At 40.5% G+C, this 17,587-nt stretch overlaps 1 protein-coding gene across 1 annotated transcript in view; it reads right to left on the reverse strand.

Annotated features, from left to right (window-relative positions):
• The window catches only part of TMEM132D (transmembrane protein 132D), a 271,069-nt gene that overhangs the window by 190,420 nt on the left and 63,062 nt on the right, over positions 1-17,587 (reverse strand). The window contains exon 2 of the mRNA XM_052797571.1: positions 14,146-15,034. Within this exon, the coding sequence (XP_052653531.1) occupies positions 14,146-15,034 (889 nt within the window). The remainder of the gene's footprint in view (positions 1-14,145; positions 15,035-17,587) is intronic.

Consider the following 17,587-nt stretch of genomic DNA (forward strand, 5'->3'; position numbering starts at 1 on the left):
TAGCAGGAACAATAATTCTGAAGTAGTAGATTAGCAATCCAGTAGTACAATCCCAAATAGTGCAGCTATGGAACACAAAATATGCTCTCAACATGCATGTCAGTCTACTTTATATTTTTTTCTGTTATGATGGAGGTGTTATAGTTGTATGATGTGGACATCCCTTTCTCTCAGGTGGTTAGGACATGCCCACTGAAAAATACCGAATCCCTAGGAAACACGGAGGACAGATTCACCGTGTCCTCTCCTTAAGCTTACCTATGTCAAGATGGTTGACTGAAACCATGTCAGGCAGGTTCTCTTTCTGTCATCCTGGGATAAAAGGAGAACTTTGGTGTTAAGAAGATAATGTGTTATTGCATCCAAACTAAAGGCTGACTCCTGGGACGGACTGCGTGACTCAAGTTCTGCTGTTTCCTCTGTCAGGACAACACCCAGCAATAGCTGGTATACTTAAATGGATTAAATGGCGTTCATTAGAGGCTGAAATTTACACTGAACTCCAAGGACCAACCCAGGAAAGAGTGCTATTCATTCCACATTCAGAGTAATAAACAGGGGAAAGCTGCACCTGGAGTGATTTATACTGACCCAGCTGTACTGTCACTAAAGGAGATCCACCTACTCTTGTCCACTAATGTTTGAGCTATCAAGCTGAACCCTCTTCTTGTGGCAAAAGACCCTTCTTCAAGGCCTGTAAGGCAAGCTGTCTACGCAAAAGGTATTTGTGCATTAACACACAGGTTCCTTTGGAACAGGACTAGGAAAGGGACAGGAGAACAGTCCAAACACACAGAGATCTCGTGCTTGGAGCACTCGATGGAATGATGCAGAAAAACCTCTACTGCCATCATTAGCCATAGCTTAGAATAAAGGATTCAGAACATGGACTAAATGTTGAATCACTTTTTATACTCTTCCCACTTGATGCTAAGGGTCAGTGTGGCAAACTCTAACTGTAGTCTATGTGTGAGACTTGAGTTTCATTGCCTGCTTTTTCTGAATGAGAAAAGAATAAATCCTAGGAAAATAAAGCTTCAGTGTCAAAGAGCTTCCATTACTGTAATGTTTCTTTGGTATCAAGCGATTAGGAGAGGAACAGTAGGCAAACAGACCCCTTTCGGCAGGACGAGCAAAATAAAGCTACCCATTCTACAACTGCATGGATAGAACAGAGACCCTGCAGGCCACTCCAACTCCTGGGAGTTCATCTATATGCAGCAGCACAGAGACTATCTAGTGCAAGCAGCACAGTTCTCCTGGTATTTGTTAGCAGAACATCGAAGTACTGATCACACAGCTTCACACTTGTTGATGGTCCAACCAACTGCGCTTACTACTTGCAAAGGGTGGGAGTCAGTCTTTGTTCTGTATGTATTGACAGTAGGGTAGTAGGCCTTGGAGTATGACTGTAGCTCTTAGGTACTACTGCAATGCAATAAACCATAACAATAACCGTCAGCTGTAAAGACCACTCGTGAGTAATGGTTTGCTTGATCTGTCTCAGTATTTTGACACCTGCTCAGTCAATGTGACTTTGATTCTCAAGACAGAGGACCTTAACTGGCATAATTTTAACAGAAAGAACTATTTTCTTCTTAATGTAATCTGCCAGAGCAACAGGAGGTAATAGAGTGCCCTAGAAGTCAATAGTTCTTAAGTACTTGTCTCCGTACTGCTACTGACAATTTTGGGGCCATTAGCAAGTCGCTTAGAAATGTAGGAAAGCTATTTCTCCATCTAGAAGATGGGGAAAATTATATTTGCTTGAGTACCTCATAAATAGGCTATGAAAGTTAATTCATACTTGTACAGTATACTGAACACAGCAGAAGGAAAAAAAAAAAAAAAAAATCAGTCTGAGTGTGAAGCCTTTTACCAGCCAGTAGCATAGGTGTGATTTCACCTTAGCACTATTTTAGAAAGGCCGTCACTGCACAAGCTGATATTAGGAAATAACATTTATTACGATGAAACAATAAAGACACAAGACTATCATCTTCTTAGGTGCCAGTACGTAACTCTCACTTACTTCAATGTGCCGCTTATCTAGTTTATGCCACTGAATACAATCTGACTGAGGCGCCAGCCCAGGAGACCATCAAGAGTGATTCACCTTGTTAAAGGCCACCTTTACAAAAAGGGCAAACCAAGCTACAAGGCCTGGAAACCTTGAGGATGCTGTAAGCCTGCTGTTTAAAATCTCAAGGTACTATTAAATAGTGTCAGACATTGTTGCCTTTCCTAAACAGTCACTTTGCCTCTAGTCTATGAAAAAAAATGCTCAGATTGCTGTATCTTTTATCCTCCTTTCCCTCTGAAGGATTAGGCAGGTTCTAAGTTTTCAGATTTCCTTAGCACCAGAAGCTGTCTTTTGGTCATTCCTTACATTTCGCCAAAGACATTTTACCAAACCTTGGCTAGAGAGAGAAGCAAGAAGAGGGAAGAAAGATCAGATCTCCTGAAGTTGCCTTAAATGCACTTTTTTATGCCTTCTAAAAATCAGTCTTATTCAGCCACTAACATAAGATACATGAATTCTAGAAGTTGCTATAATCTGATATAGACTTCCTGATCTGCTAAGGTCATGCTGCCAAAAGAAACTTCCTTTTGCCTATGGTACCGTCCCTCGGTGAAGAGATTATACTAAAGGCTCCAAAAAAGTGACAATGCAGAGGAAACAACGCAACCTGGGGAGCTAATGCTCACTAAGGGCTGTGTATTTCCAGTTCAGTAGCCTTTTATATTACCTCTGGACAAGATCATGAGCTGGTGACCATCAGTCAGGTAACCAACTCAGTGATCTGGGGTGTTTTTTAAAACTAAACAAATAACCATCAATGGAAAATTTTACATTCCCTACCCTGTTCTTTGCAAGGACAAAGAACCCAGGAAAAATATTAAATTCATTTTTACATCAAGACCAAGCAGTGGAACAGCTGAAATTTAGAGGCTATAATTCAAAAGAATCAGAGGAATTTTTAAATTTTAATTTTTTTTTAATTCCTCTTCTCTCCTTAGTTTTAAACTGGCCAAAGTAGGCCACAAGATCAGTGGAAGAGGAAGGAAAAAAAGAAGTCAGTTATGTATGTCGTGGAGAAGAGAAGATTTTAGGTGTTGTTTAAACAAGAATGTGGAAGGGGATGTTCAAGTGACAGAACAAACCAAAGCTATAGAAGAAGGAAGTTAAAAATGCATGCTAGAATTCTTTTCAACCTGACAGAGGAGGTACAAATTCAGGGTTGGGATACCATGAAATAGCCACATAATCTAAGGCCTAGATAAAAATCCCTTCTCATTACAGAGTTTTATGTGGCTGGTAACCTTCCAGATCACCACTTGTTGCCCGATTGTTTCTACTGCTAAAATATGATTTACTTCAGCACTAAGAATAAAATTTGATTTAGCTCAGCACTAGAAGAGCACACAAACAATTTGATAAAATGTCAGTCTTGTTCAAATTTTTTTGCTGTATAAATTGAGTGCTAATGATCTTGACTCTGCTACCCTTACGTATTTATGCAGCCTTTTTCATGTTTGCTGGATTATTATTGATCGATTATTAGATAAAATGACAGATAAGAGAAGTTCATGTAACTTAAACTCTAGGGACCTTTTAGGAAAAATTTTCCCAATTATCAATGAGCATTGCTTATTCACTACCACAATTTCAGCTCACTCACTGTATTCCCACAATTATCATCAGAAAGACGACATTAAAAATACTATAGACAGACCACAGACCCTCTCAACAGTTTATAAAAATGGTACCTACATACTTCTGACCCCCAAGTTTTGTTTACAAATGCAGAAATATCATAGATACAGTTTATCCAAAATCTCACCTTTCTCACAATATCAGAGTTTTACAAGTTTTCAGTACAACCTTCAGTGATTGCCTAAGAATAATGGTATTTTATACTTTTTACTTCATTCCTCTGGGTATCTGGTGAGAGTTTGACAGTGAAACCCCAAACTATATATAGGTTAGGGTAGTGTAGACCAACTTAACAGTATAAAATCAGGACACATCTTGCTGCTAGTGAAGCTAAACTGGATTTCCTCCAAATGAAAAGATTTTTCCAATAGCTACTCACTCGGCAGCAACAGCTAAAGAAAACATTTAAGGCCACAACACTACAAACATGAAAGGATATGAGAAACAAAGGCAGAATTCTTTAACCGGAAAACCAGTCCTAATCTCTTAAGAGTTTATTCTCCTTCACAATTTTTAATGTTAACAAAAATATATACACTAAAGGGAAAATCCTATGAAATGTTAAATAATTCAGGACTGTTCCAATTAATTGCTGATAGGATATATTCCTTTCTCAAATACAAATAGAATTCAAACCAATAAACAAATCAATCATTATTGCAGAAGTGAGCTAGCAGATGACCTGTGGGGTTTGGTGGATTATAACTGTCCTTTGTATTTATTGAATATCTCCTAACCAAAGATCCCAGGTTAGTTCATTCATCTCAGAAAAGTAGCACATTTTACCAGGATAGATATTACTAATTTCTTCTTAGTAGATGAAGAAAGCAAAGACTAGGACTTCATTTTTCAAAACCTGTGGCTGCATGTATTTTTATCCCAAATTTCCTTTGGCTGCAGCTGTGATGCCCAAAGGTTCTCCTTTATTTCAATCCACCATGCACCGGCAGGCTCACCACTGGCCCTATTACCTTGTAGGCCACAGTTTGTGACTCCTCTGAAAGTTAATTTCAGAGCTTAGCATCCTCATAAAACACCCAGCGATTTCACATTGGATGCAAGGGAAACCAGAACTTTGGTTTGATTAATTCCAGTGCCTAACTTTAAAGGATTTAAGTTTGAAGATCACATATACAGATCTACACAGATAAAGTTGGTAGGAAATATCAGAGAGGGATGTCTACTTCTTCAAGGCCCACAGTTTAGTAGATGCCACTTGCAATATAGTAAGTACAGCATTGAGGAACATGCACTACCTCCTAGGCTATTAGATCACTTTCATATCCTGTGCACCTGGACAAATGAATAAGGTTCTGGTGGACTGCTCACTTGAATTCAGATAACTAAATTCTATTTAAGTGTGATTTTGGAGCATCAAGTTCTTTTTTAGGTTGGTCTTAGATTTCCATGTTACAATGAAAAGCCTATGATAGAGCTAGAAATAGCAAAGCTCGTCTCCCAGCTTCCAATCGCTTCTGTCAATCACAAGGTTTTCTTTCATCTCTTGGAGTTTATTTTTCCACTCCAGCAGCATCTCTTGAATGCATTAGGTCACACACGTAAAAGGAAAAGCAGAACTAAGCAGACAACACAATTAACTAATTTTCTCTATTTAGATCTTCATATAAACCCATTCCAATTCCTGGCAATAAAATGCCAGTGAAAAGGTCCTCTCTTCAGAACACATAATTCCCATACCCCTTTGCACTCCTACACATCCTCGACTGCATGACACATGTTCTCACTTCTTGCCATCATCTCCCGTGCTTGCAGTAAGGTCATCATACACTATAATATGAACTTAGCTGATCTCAGCAGGGAAGAAAGCACGTTCCCAGGAAAGAGAAAAGAGTGAAAGCCCCAGGTAAGCAGGAGAGCAAAAAAGAACTGTTTGCAAAGTATGTATTTTGCATATAAATCTACTTGCCGTAGGAGAGCAAAACAGTAAGAGTGCTTTCACTGTGCAGGCACTTATATCAGCCCACTGGAAGCTTACTTCAAGCTTAATCCTGGAGCACCTTGGGCTGCAGCGGTGGTAGGTGAACTCTCTCCCCTCAGATATCACCCAACAGAGCACACAAATGCCAAGAAGCCACATCCCTGTGTTGAACAACTCTGGAGAGATCCTGTGAACGTATGGGGCTTACGAAGCCTAAAAAGCTCTGCCTTATTACATGGCCATATCCAAAGTCCTGTTACCAACAACCAGTTCTTACCCACCCTTTCTGGGGAGTTCAGCCCTTAAATGCAAGTTTCCACCATGAAACTCTATTATTGGAGGACACAAGTGTAGGAATTATAATAAGGCAGTGCATGCTGTAGACTATACTAGAGGGAGAGGTGAAGCTATTGGATGCTCAGTGAAAAGTCGAATTACTCTCATGCTTCTGCTGCAGATACTTCTGGCAAAGCGTATGAACTAGGGGGAAAAAAAAACAAACCCAAAACAACAAACAAACCACAGTGGAGTTGGGCTTTACCAGATAATCAAAGGATACATCTCTCATATGCTAAGCATTAGCGAAAAGGACATGCAAGAATAGTAACACAAACAACATTGCAGCTTAAAATAAAAACAGAATGCACTTCTCATAAATGGGAGCAGCATTAGATCCTGCATCCCTCCCCATGCACTGGGATGCTTCATGCTGCCCATGCTTGCCACCAGAGATGAGGAAAAGGCTGAGGTACTTAATGCCTTCTTTGTCTCACTCTTCAACAGGGAGACCAGTTATCCTCAGGGTACTCCGCCCCCTGAGCTAGAAGGCAAAGATGAAGAGCAGAATATACCCCCCTTAATCCATGAGGAATTAGTTAGGGACCTACTATGCCATCTGGACACTCACAAATCTATGGGACCTGATGGGATCCATCCAAGAGTACTGAGGGAACTGGCAGAGGTCCTTGCCAAGACACTCTCTGTCATCTATCAGCGTTCCTGGTCAGCAGGGGAGGTCCCAGAGGACTGGAGGCTTGCCAATGTGACTCCCATTTACAAGAAGGGTCAGAGGGAGGATCCGGGGAACTACGGGCCTGTCAGCCTGACCTCGGTACCGGGGAAGATTATGGAATGGTTTGTCTTGACAGCACTCACGTGACAAGTCCAGGACAAGCAGGGGATAGGGCCCGGTCAGCATGGGTTTATGAAAGGCAGGTCCTGCTTGACCAACCCGATCTCCTTCTATGACCAGGTGACCTGCCTAGTGGATGAGGGAAAGGCTGTGGATATTATCTACCTTGACTTCAGCAAGGCCTTTGACACTGTCTTTCATGGCATACTCCTTGAGAAGCTGGCGTCTCGTGGCCTGGATAAGTGCACTATTCACTGGGTGAAAAACTGGCTGGATGGCCGAGCCCAGAGGGTAGTGGTGAATGGGGTGAAATCCAGTTGGCGGCGGGTCACAAGTGGTGTTCCCCAGGGCTCGGTGTTGGGCCCTGTTCTGTTTAATATCTTTATCGATGATTTGGATGAGGGGATCGAGTGCACCCTCAGCAAGTTTGCAGACGACACCAAGTTGGGAGGCAGGGTCGATCTGCTTGAGGGTAGGGAGGCTCTACAGAGAGATCTGGACAGGCTGGATCGATGGGCTGAGGCCAATCGTACGAAGTTCAACAAGGCCGAGTGCCGGGTCCTGCACTTCGGTCATGGCAACCCCATGCAGCGCTACAGGCTTGGGGAAGAGTGGCTGGAAAGCTGCCCGGCAGAGAAAGACCTGGGCGTGCTGGTTGACAGCTGGCTGAATATGAGCCAGCGGTGTGCCCAGGTGGCCAAGAAGGCCAATCGCATCCTAGCCTGTATCAGGAACAGTGTGGCCAGCAGGAGCAGGGAGGTGGTTGTTCCCCTGTACTCGGCACTGGTGAGGCCGCACCTCAAGTACTGTGTTCAGTTTTGGGCCCCTCACTACAGGAAAGACATTGAGCTGCTGGAGCGTGTCCAGAGGAGGGCAACCAAGTTGGTGAGGGGCCTGGAGCACAAATCTTATGAGGAGCAGCTGAGGGAGCTGGGGCTGTTTAGTTTAGAGAAGAGGAGGCTGAGGGGAGACCTTATCGCTCTCTACAACTACCTGAAGGGGGGTTGTAGTGAGGTGGGTGCTGGTCTCTTCTGTCAGGTGGCTGGAGATAGGAAATGGCCTCAAGTTGCAGCAAGGGAGATTTAGGTTAGATATTAGGAAAAATTTCTTTACTGAGAGGGTTGTCAAACATTGGAATAGGCTGCCCAGGGAAGTGGTTGAGTCACCATCTCTGGAGGTATTCAAAAAACGCATAGACGGGGTACTCCATAACATGGTTTAGCGGGCATGGATGATGGTTGGACTCAATGATCTTGAAGGTCTTTTCCAACCTAAATGATTCTATGATTCTATGATCTGACCCTGGCATACTATGCCATACTGTCAATTTCTGGCAAAGTCCACATCACAATGTGAAAAGAGGTGGATGCAACAAAAATGCACATATCCCAATGTCCTGGTAAACTCTGCTATCCTCGAGTCCATTTCAGAATCAAGAAAAGAAAATAATGTTTTTCTACATTTTTGGGGGGGGAGGGCGGGGGATAATCAGATTTGGGAAACTAGAGGATCTACAATCATCAGTTGCTGTCGGAACTGCATTTACTTCTTTCAGGGTAATAACTGTATATAATTTAGCACACATGATTTACTAAGTATAATTATAAATTGAATAAAAAAAAAAGCTACAACTTTTTTCACTCATGAATACATCCGTGTCTGACATTAAGTACCTTAAGGCAATTCCATCTCTACCATTTCTTTGTTGATTCATTTCCAGAAATGGGAAAACAAACCTGAAAGGTTGCAAGCAGAAAGTATCAATACTGTCAACTTTTAAACACAAAGGAAGGTTATATTTATTAGGCTCAGCAGAAACATGCTAATAAAAAAGAACTATATCTACACTGTAGATTCAGAAAACTCATGTTCCTAAGTTTGGAAAACTACGGCATCCCTACATATACTAATTGTAATGTATGTAACACAGCACAGTGTTAATAACCAGCAGTAATTTGGGCTTGCAGCAAACAGGAATTGTAATTGCATAACACTGGAAGCTTTGAAGCATTAATTACTGAAAGCATTTTGAAGGACTGACATGAAATAATACTTTATATGTTTTCCATTCTCAGCAAAAAACTTCAGATAAAGATTTCCTTTCAATTCGGTTTCCAGTATACATATCTTGAAATTTGGAGCAAACCAGTGAAACGAAATAGACTAGAACATTTTCCACAAACTTCAGGTTTGATGGGAAGGATAGAGAGTCTTCAGCCTTCTCTGGTCATCAGCTTGCAAAAAGATGACAAAACAGTCTCTGGGACTGCATAGGCTGTATGTCCAGGGCTGGTCAGTGTTAAGGGTCTTTGAGGTTTGCCTTTGATCACACAGGCACAGCTGTGGGCTCTACAGCAGCTCTCTTTGGGCTAGGATGTACGACACTATTTGTGCCTCTGCACACAACCCTCCCATGTGGCTAGTTACAAAGAATACAATGAATAATTAATTTGCATTCAAAAGGAGAGAAGATAATAGCATAAAGGCACAGGACATTCAATCACTTATTTTATAAAGGCATTTAATACTGCTTCACTGGGAAGATATAATTGCTCGTTGCTTGTATACAGCATGTCATCTTCAAATAATTGTTGATATTAGCAGTGATAAAATGGCTTCAGAGAGGTTAAGTGACTTGGCCAAGACCAAAGAGGAAACAAGTGTGTGAATTAAGCCAAGAAATCAGTCAGTTTCTTAAGGCTCAGCGCTCCAGTCCAAGCTTACAACCTGGTGCTTACAGCAGTATTCCGTATTTATCCATCATTTCCATTTTATCTCCTTCCTTCCTTTCCTCTAACTCTCACACCCATACAGAGTCAAGACAAATATTTTTAATTTCTCCAGTTCATTAAAAAACAAAACCTAGACCTTGGCCCTTATGGTCCAACTCTTTCACAAAATTAAAAACAGTCCATCAGTTTCACATTCACTACTCTAAATCTTCTACTATGCAGAAGAGCAGTATGAGAAAAAAACCCAAACATACCTTTCCCTATATATTCTAGTATTTAGCAGTTTCTAGAAGGTTCCCCTTGGAGACAATTTCCTATTAGAAAAGGGATAGAGCTTACTCTAAACACAATTGTTTTGAAACAAAAAAAAATATTCAGTAATGATGAGTAATTTTTGACTTCTGGTTGTTTTGCATGTCCATTTCTTTTTTTTGACCTGTATATCCTATATTTTCCATCTGTTCAAGCCATGATTTCCAGTCCACTGGAGCAAAAGCAATGGTAAAAGCATTTTGCCAGCAGCCCTTGGCCTCACTTTATGAATACAGTTCCAATTCTTGCTGCCACTCAAGGTAGAGCTTCTAAAAATAAGGGACTGTTTCAAAATAAAAATTAATACAATTTTCTCATGGGGGGGGGGGGCTTTCCTTTATCAGAGAGGAGATCAGAGTGAGAAGACACCAGACAGATGCAGCACACTCTGGCTGTATTGCTGTATTTACAATATAGGAGCAGAAACCATAAAGACCAATATCAGTTGCAGTGCACAACAGCCACCAGCACACCACTTTTTGTCCCAAGGAGCAGTACTGCCATTGCAATCAGAGGACACAGCATGGAAGTAGTCACTATTCCCATTACTGCCAGGTTAGAGAAAGGGAAAGGGGGTGGCGACAGATTAACTGACTCACTTGAAGTCTCCCTGGAAGCTTACAGATTATTGGGTACTGAATCTGTGTCTGCAAGAAGAAATTTGATATCTTCATTATATGACAACAGCTGGCAGTGCTAGCCATACTAGCCTCTTATTAACCAGATGCAACAGACACCCACAGAATTCATTTACGGTCTTCACAAACTAAGGGTCTAACAAGGTTTTCCCTACACCCTTGGGATTCCCTTCCGAACCTTGGAACACCAAAGCTGAAAACAGCCAGGAGTTTGTTAAAGTTAAGTCCCAGTTCTGAAGCGGCCTGTTGAAAATCAGTCTGGTGAAACAAGGCATCTTGAAACACGTTACTTTATAGCCCTTAGAAGTAATCTGATCACATAGTGGGTTTTAGTGTGCAATCCTGCATTCTCCCCATTTAGTTTATATTGCATAACAGGCATAGGTTTTTTCATTTAGAAATATAAAAACTGGCCATCAGTGAAAATCCATACGGTGTATAGGAAAAAGGGATCATCTGGAAAATACAGAGGGACCTTCTGTGTAACAGCTGAGGCCAGAGACTGCTCTTCCTCTCCCCAAACTGCAGGTTTTTTCCTTAGACTCACCATTTCTGAGTGGACAAGGTCTGTTATGCTTTCCTAGGTATTTTGATCAATCATTTTATTGATTATTTACACAAATGGGTCATTTCTACTGCTTTTTGCTCCATCTCAACTGACAGAATGGAGGACTTTTTACATGTCTCTTCATGCCCTCATATTTACATGTTCTAACAGGATGAAGTTTCTTTCATTCTACCCTGACCCAATGTCTGTACCTCTACAAAGCAAGAGAATTTAAAGTTTTAGGATTTAAAACTTGATTGGGTCACAGAAGAGGTCTCTGATGGCTTTTACACAATGCCAACTGGAGAGTCTGTTCTGAAATCAGAACAGGCAGCATATCACAAACACAGTCTTTTGTTTAGTTGACCATGTCAAAAGAGAACCTATATAGTGTAATCATAGAATGGTTTGGGTTGGAATGGACCTTTAAAGATCATTTAGTTATGGATAATGGATATACTAGACTGACATGTAAGATTTCCAATCCTGAAATAGGGCCTTATTTCAGTCAAAGGCTACTTCAATATCTGATCACTTAGAGGGACATTTACTCCTAAAGAGAGGGCCATGAAACAGGCATTAGTATGTTGTCTGACACTGGGATTATAGGAAATCCCAATATAAAAAAAGAATTTAAGCCAAAGCATTTAATCAAGCTCATTTTTTTGTTCTTACCTGATAGTTGCTTTTTCCCTTACAGCAGAAGATATGTATAAATTAACAACCACCAAAAACTGAATTAGCTATGTACATGTCATAGAGGGATGAATGCAGAACATAGATACTACAATTCTGACCAAGAAAACAACCAAACAGAAGCTTAGACATGCTGTAGCTAGATCAAAGACAGACAGGCAATGGTGCTTTAGAAGCACAGTAGAACAGATATTATAACTACTCTGATATTGCAGCAGATTATAGTCTGAAAGCCAGCTACTGTTAGAAAAGCAGGTCAAGAGAAATCAAAACTCATGAAAGTGACATGAGTAACAGCAAGCTGTTACAGAAGTTTGTATTTAAAAGGTAACAGCAAACTGATGTTTTTGAAGAAGAAAATGCCACATTTTTCATTTTGAACTGACATTTGCTATCTATTTTTAGCTTTTTTTTCTGTTTTATGATACCTTAGATCTCAAAATAAAAAGCTAAAATTCAAACACATAGTTTCCTTTTTGTTCCAGAAAATTAATTTTAGAAGAATTCATTTAGAAGTTCAGGTGTTCAGTTTTCATCCTAATTTAAACAAAGTAAGATTTTTGAAAATTTTATAAACCTACATAATTATCATGGTTATAACTAGCTCTACTTTTAACTGATCACAGCTCACAAATATAGAAGTCGTCAGATTTCTTAGACCCTGCATTTACAGAGTAAAAACAATGAACAGTTTTTACCTTAATTTGCTCTTAGATAGAAAAGGTTTTTAATGTTTATATTTAAACCAATTTTCATATGTAGTAGAATTTTCCATGCATGTCTGAAATAATATCCCTTTAAAGTCATTAGTATAGAGAAAAATAGAAAGGCATCCCTGAATGCTCTACCATGAGGAACTCAGGTTGTCCGTCTTGAAATTAGTCACTCAGGAAACAACTCAGAAAATTAAAACCTGATATGGTAAAGAAAGTAGATATCCTAGTGGTGTTTGTCCTCTACCAGATGAAGAGGAAATAACTGTCCTCGAGTCAGCAGCTAAGTGCTGTGGTTATTCAGTTTATATATCACACAATTGCAAAGAAGTATGACCTGATTTTGTGGCAAACCACTTCCCCCAGAAATCCCACACAAATCTCCCTGGGGGAGGGGGGAAATAATGAGAATGACCAGTTTGAGCCCTTACTACTTAGGTCAGTGGAGTTAAACCTGACTTACTCCAGTATGAGGTATACATCCAAGTTCAACGTTGCATTTACAGCTTTATGCCATTTTAATAATTGAACCCTGAACTATATCCAGGTGACTTTAGCCAGAGATTTTCAGAGTTTGAGATGTATAGGCACCAGAGAAAGGAGAGTGTATTTTGTACCAAGTCAGAGTGAAGGCACCAAGCATCTCTAGTGCTCAGCACAGCTGTTGGCTCTGGTGCATCTGTGACATTTGTAAGAGCAGGGAGTTCATTGCTCCCTCTTATGATGCACCTCCTCTTTGGAAGGTATGTTTTGTGAGCTTTGGCACCAATGGTCATTTCTGGGACAAACACCCAATACGAGTCAGTCAATGTCCGAATCCAGAATGTGACACTTACCTCCAGTTCTAAAAGAGCTGACACGAGTAATTGGTAAGGGATAAAAGAATGAAATTAGCTCTACACACACCAATCTTCCATGTGTCAGCTGCACACCCCTAGTTTATAGTGCTGGAACACAGATTGGCAAACTTGAAAAGACAACTGGACAGTCTCACTTGCATGCAATGCACATCTGCTCTCAGTTTGCCACAGTACAGCCTGATAGTCTTTGCTGTCTTTGCTGTTCTTTCTTGTACTATATTGGTGGTTATAGTGAGCTTCCCACTGTAATACCCCAGTGCTTGGAAAGCAGCAAAATAAACCAATGCGGCATTTGACGTTACGTTCAAAAAAACAACCACTACCATCCTCAGGTATTTTTCATCTTCAGAAATGGTTTTGGTATATCCATAATACTTAGGAACCTCGAACATCCTATAAAACAGAACCAGGCTTAAAACAAGTTGGGGAGAGATATTTAAGCATATAAATCCTACTTAGATGCCTAATTCTTGCTCACTTCCTATAAATACCTTTGCAGATTTGAGCTTTACTAATCTTAACACGAGTTCAATGAAAGATTAGGAGGACTGCAAACTCCAGCTCAGGAGACTTTAAATGTTATCTCCTATTAGCACATAGATAGGTCCCAGCTCTACTATTTCAAGTTTTTATAAGAAGTACTCAAAGGACAGCCTCAAGAAAAGGCCTTTCTCACTCAAAGAGATCACATCTCAGACAATTCATACTATATTAGACTGAACAACAGGAGAAACATCACATCAATCAACTGTGATACAATTTCTGTAGAGCAGCAATTTATACATGAGAAACTGACTTCCCATACCAAGAGTAGAGAAACAAAAAATAAGGTACCAAAGAAACACAAAACAGCCTTACCTCAGCGTGAACTGATCTTCTGTTGAATTTTTAGCAACAGATACAAGGAAAGTCAAAATGTCACCTTGCTTGACAGGCTTTGGTGCATACTGGATGGCAATATTATTATCCAATCTCATTTCATTTAAAGAAGGGCCAGCATGTGTCTGGTAAAGGAAAACACTTCCAATCCTCTGCAAGGGAGGTCCTGACTCATCAATGTCATTGCGCCCTGGTCGGATCCCATTACTTTTCCTTACATCCTCCTTGGTGCATTCCCCTTTCTCGTCTCCTGGTTGTATGGCATAGTAAAGCTCCACAGGGCTCCCTTCAGACTGATCCATTGGTTTCTTACGGCCAGCAACAACCGTGGGGGGGTTAAACCAGCTTGGCAGGAGCTCCAGCTCTGCCACACACAACCCCAGATCCCCTTTCAGCCTGCAGCTGCCTCTGACTTCCCGCGTCTCTCGAAAGGCAAACACCCGCAGGCAGGGCAGCCGTTCCGTGGTGCTGTAGTCATCCCAGTCCCTGCCCACAACATAGAACAGGACCTGGACTTTGGGCTTGCTTGGGTAAATTTTGTCGCTCATTATGAAGGCCTTAAGTTTCCAATTAAAGGAGAACTTGTTAGTAGATGCAAATGGATTTGAAGACAACATTAAGTCCTGGGGCACTACTTGTTCAATAGAAAAAGGTCCATAGCTGGCATTTAACACAGGTGGCCTCTTGGATTTGTAGATAAGAAAGGATTCCACTCGGGACTGCAAGCTAGAATTCCTCATAATATCCTGGTTGGCTTCCTTAAGAAAGAAGGAAACATCTGCATTGTGGATACGATAGGTCACAGGCAAGTAAGTTGGCAGTAAAGAAAATCTCTGTATACTCTCCAGGATCCCTCGACTCTCAGTCACTGTTGAAAGGAAAGGAGAGTTTAAAGATCAGATCTTCAAGTCATACTGTGATATAACCCTGCTGACTTTGCTGAGGGGACTGACAGTGCTGTAGTTGGTATTAGTGGCAATAGCAAGCATCATCAATCTATGCAGAAGTAGCTTAAGTAGCTGATGATATATCTAGTTAGCTTGGAAAACAATAGGTTATGATATGTTCTACATGGCAGCTAGATTAAAAGAAGTAGCTTGTGTAGGTTTACCCATGCCAAAGGTCACACCTTCACTTGCAATATACATTTATTATTGGAGAGCAAAATTACCCAGTTAGCATCTGCAACATAAGATCGCCGCACAGGCACATTTAAAAAGGAATTTGATCACTAAAACAAGCTGCACTTGTACAGGAAACCAATGCAATGATTTTTACATCAAATGCTGCACATGGACCACTTAGAGTTCATGTCAACTTTCTTTTCAGCACTCTCAAGCAATATGTGGACTTTAAGTGGTTTCCTGCACAAGGCTGAATTTCACTTTAGGAATAGTTAGCACAATAACCATTTACACAAAAGCTCCCTTACAGCCCTCTGGTACTAGAGGATTTCAAAAAGACCTTTATCTGCATCCAATTTATTGTCCCTTCTATTTCCCTTCATCTATGAAAGGATAGTAAATAGCTATCAGGATTCACGCCACTGTTGTTGCCTAACCCTACACTGTTCCTTAATACAGCTGCATTATCTGTACACTGTACATCACTGCACATTGAAAGAACATTTTCAATGACACTGAGCCTCTCTTACTGCAAGATATCTGTTTTAACTGTGCCATCGAGCAATTACCTGAGGCAGGCTATCATATTAAAGAATAAGCTCTCCATCTTTCTAGGAACTGTCAGTCCCAAAGAGCAAAGACATACACTGTTATAAAATACAGATGCAAATACAACATGTCATTTCCTCTTTGAACATCTGACCTTCATGCTTATGTCTTCACACCCTAATTGTGAAATAAATTGCATTTTTTTTCCATAGCAAATTCAAATCCTTACCCTTATTCAAAAAACTGACAAAGGGCTACCACAGATGGCATTCAAAGACAACCCAGTTTCCCAAGCTCTAGTCCACAAATGCTTTATTATACCTTATTTTTTGTTTGGCATCTGACCTAAATATTTATTTGCTTGTCAAGTACTGTGGTGGCCTAAACTGATGTCAGTTACTGCTAGTCACCATTTATATACTGCAATTCATTGCAAATCCTAGAAGAGGCTTGTTATCTTCAAATCCTATGGGAAGGCATTGTTAGCTCCTAAAAACCTCTGATTTCAGACTGTAAGTGTTCACCAAAACCAATCTGGAAAATGCCTCTCAGAGCAACAATCATCTTATCTACCTATGGGCTGTATAACTTGCAGGAGCAGAAGCCAGTCTGATGCTACCCATAGCCAGCATGTCAGTCAAGGCACCTCCATAACAAAGCAGTTAAGGCAGAAGATCTTGCTCTGCCATAGACTTTGTCCAATCTCAGACAAGTTGCTTTTCCTGTGCTGCTGTTCCATGTCCAACAAATAAGGGTATTACTATTTATTTCCCCTCACCCTTTGTCTGTGTAGGCTGCAAATGCAACAGACTTATTTTACTATTCATATGAGAACATCACCTACAATAACAAGGTTGTGATCTCAGTTAAGTTCTCCAGGCACTAACGTAATGCAAAATAATAAACTGGAAAACTGGAGCAAAGAAATTTCTATATGGAAAAGCAAAACCAGCTGTCCATTAAAAAAAACAAAGCCACACACACACACAAAAAAACCCTTACCACGAAAAAACCAAACCAAAATACAAACAAACCATAGATAAGGGTGGGCATCATTCATCTGTAAGAGAGAAGGAACAAATCTCAGAATTGAAGAGGCCAGGAAGAAAGGATTGCAGAGTAGAGTTTAACAGTTTTGAAAAACTTTCTCTCCAGCTTGAAAAACTGAAATTCCTCTCTCAATAAACAACTAAAAAACCCCCTTACTTTCAAAAGTTTAATTAATGTCAACTCTTAAACCCCACCTGGAATTAGAACTAAATTCCATCTGAAGAATTGGGAAAATGGCCTCAGCACACTTCATCATACGAGACTGTAAATCGCAACAGCAATAAAAGGCTGAAGTCCTGTGATCCCTAGAGGTGGAAAATTCAGCTTCGATCTTGTTTGAATTTAAAGAAAGTCACACCCAAGGCTTTTCTGCTTGTTTTTAATCAAGAGTAAACTGCAGAGACTCTTTGCATGCAAAACCACCCTTTATTTTAGCCTTTGTCTTTTCAGCATTCAGTTCCCACTCTCTCTCCAGATATTCACTGGGAGTAGATGAAGTTTTTAAAGACCTTTTTCTAGATAATCCCCCAACAAAGATTTCTAACAACTCTAAATGGCTTTGCTAGTACTTAGGAGTTGCAGGGATGCATCTCTCCTATCCAGCCCTAAGGCGAAATCTGTTCTGCTGTTGTACTCCTCAGATCACCAAGCCCATAACAGCATTTCTCCATCTAATGTCCCATTTATAAATTCCCCGC

This window comes from Harpia harpyja, chromosome 9 (genome assembly GCF_026419915.1).
Source record: "Harpia harpyja isolate bHarHar1 chromosome 9, bHarHar1 primary haplotype, whole genome shotgun sequence".
Lineage (NCBI taxonomy): Eukaryota > Metazoa > Chordata > Aves > Accipitriformes > Accipitridae > Harpia > Harpia harpyja.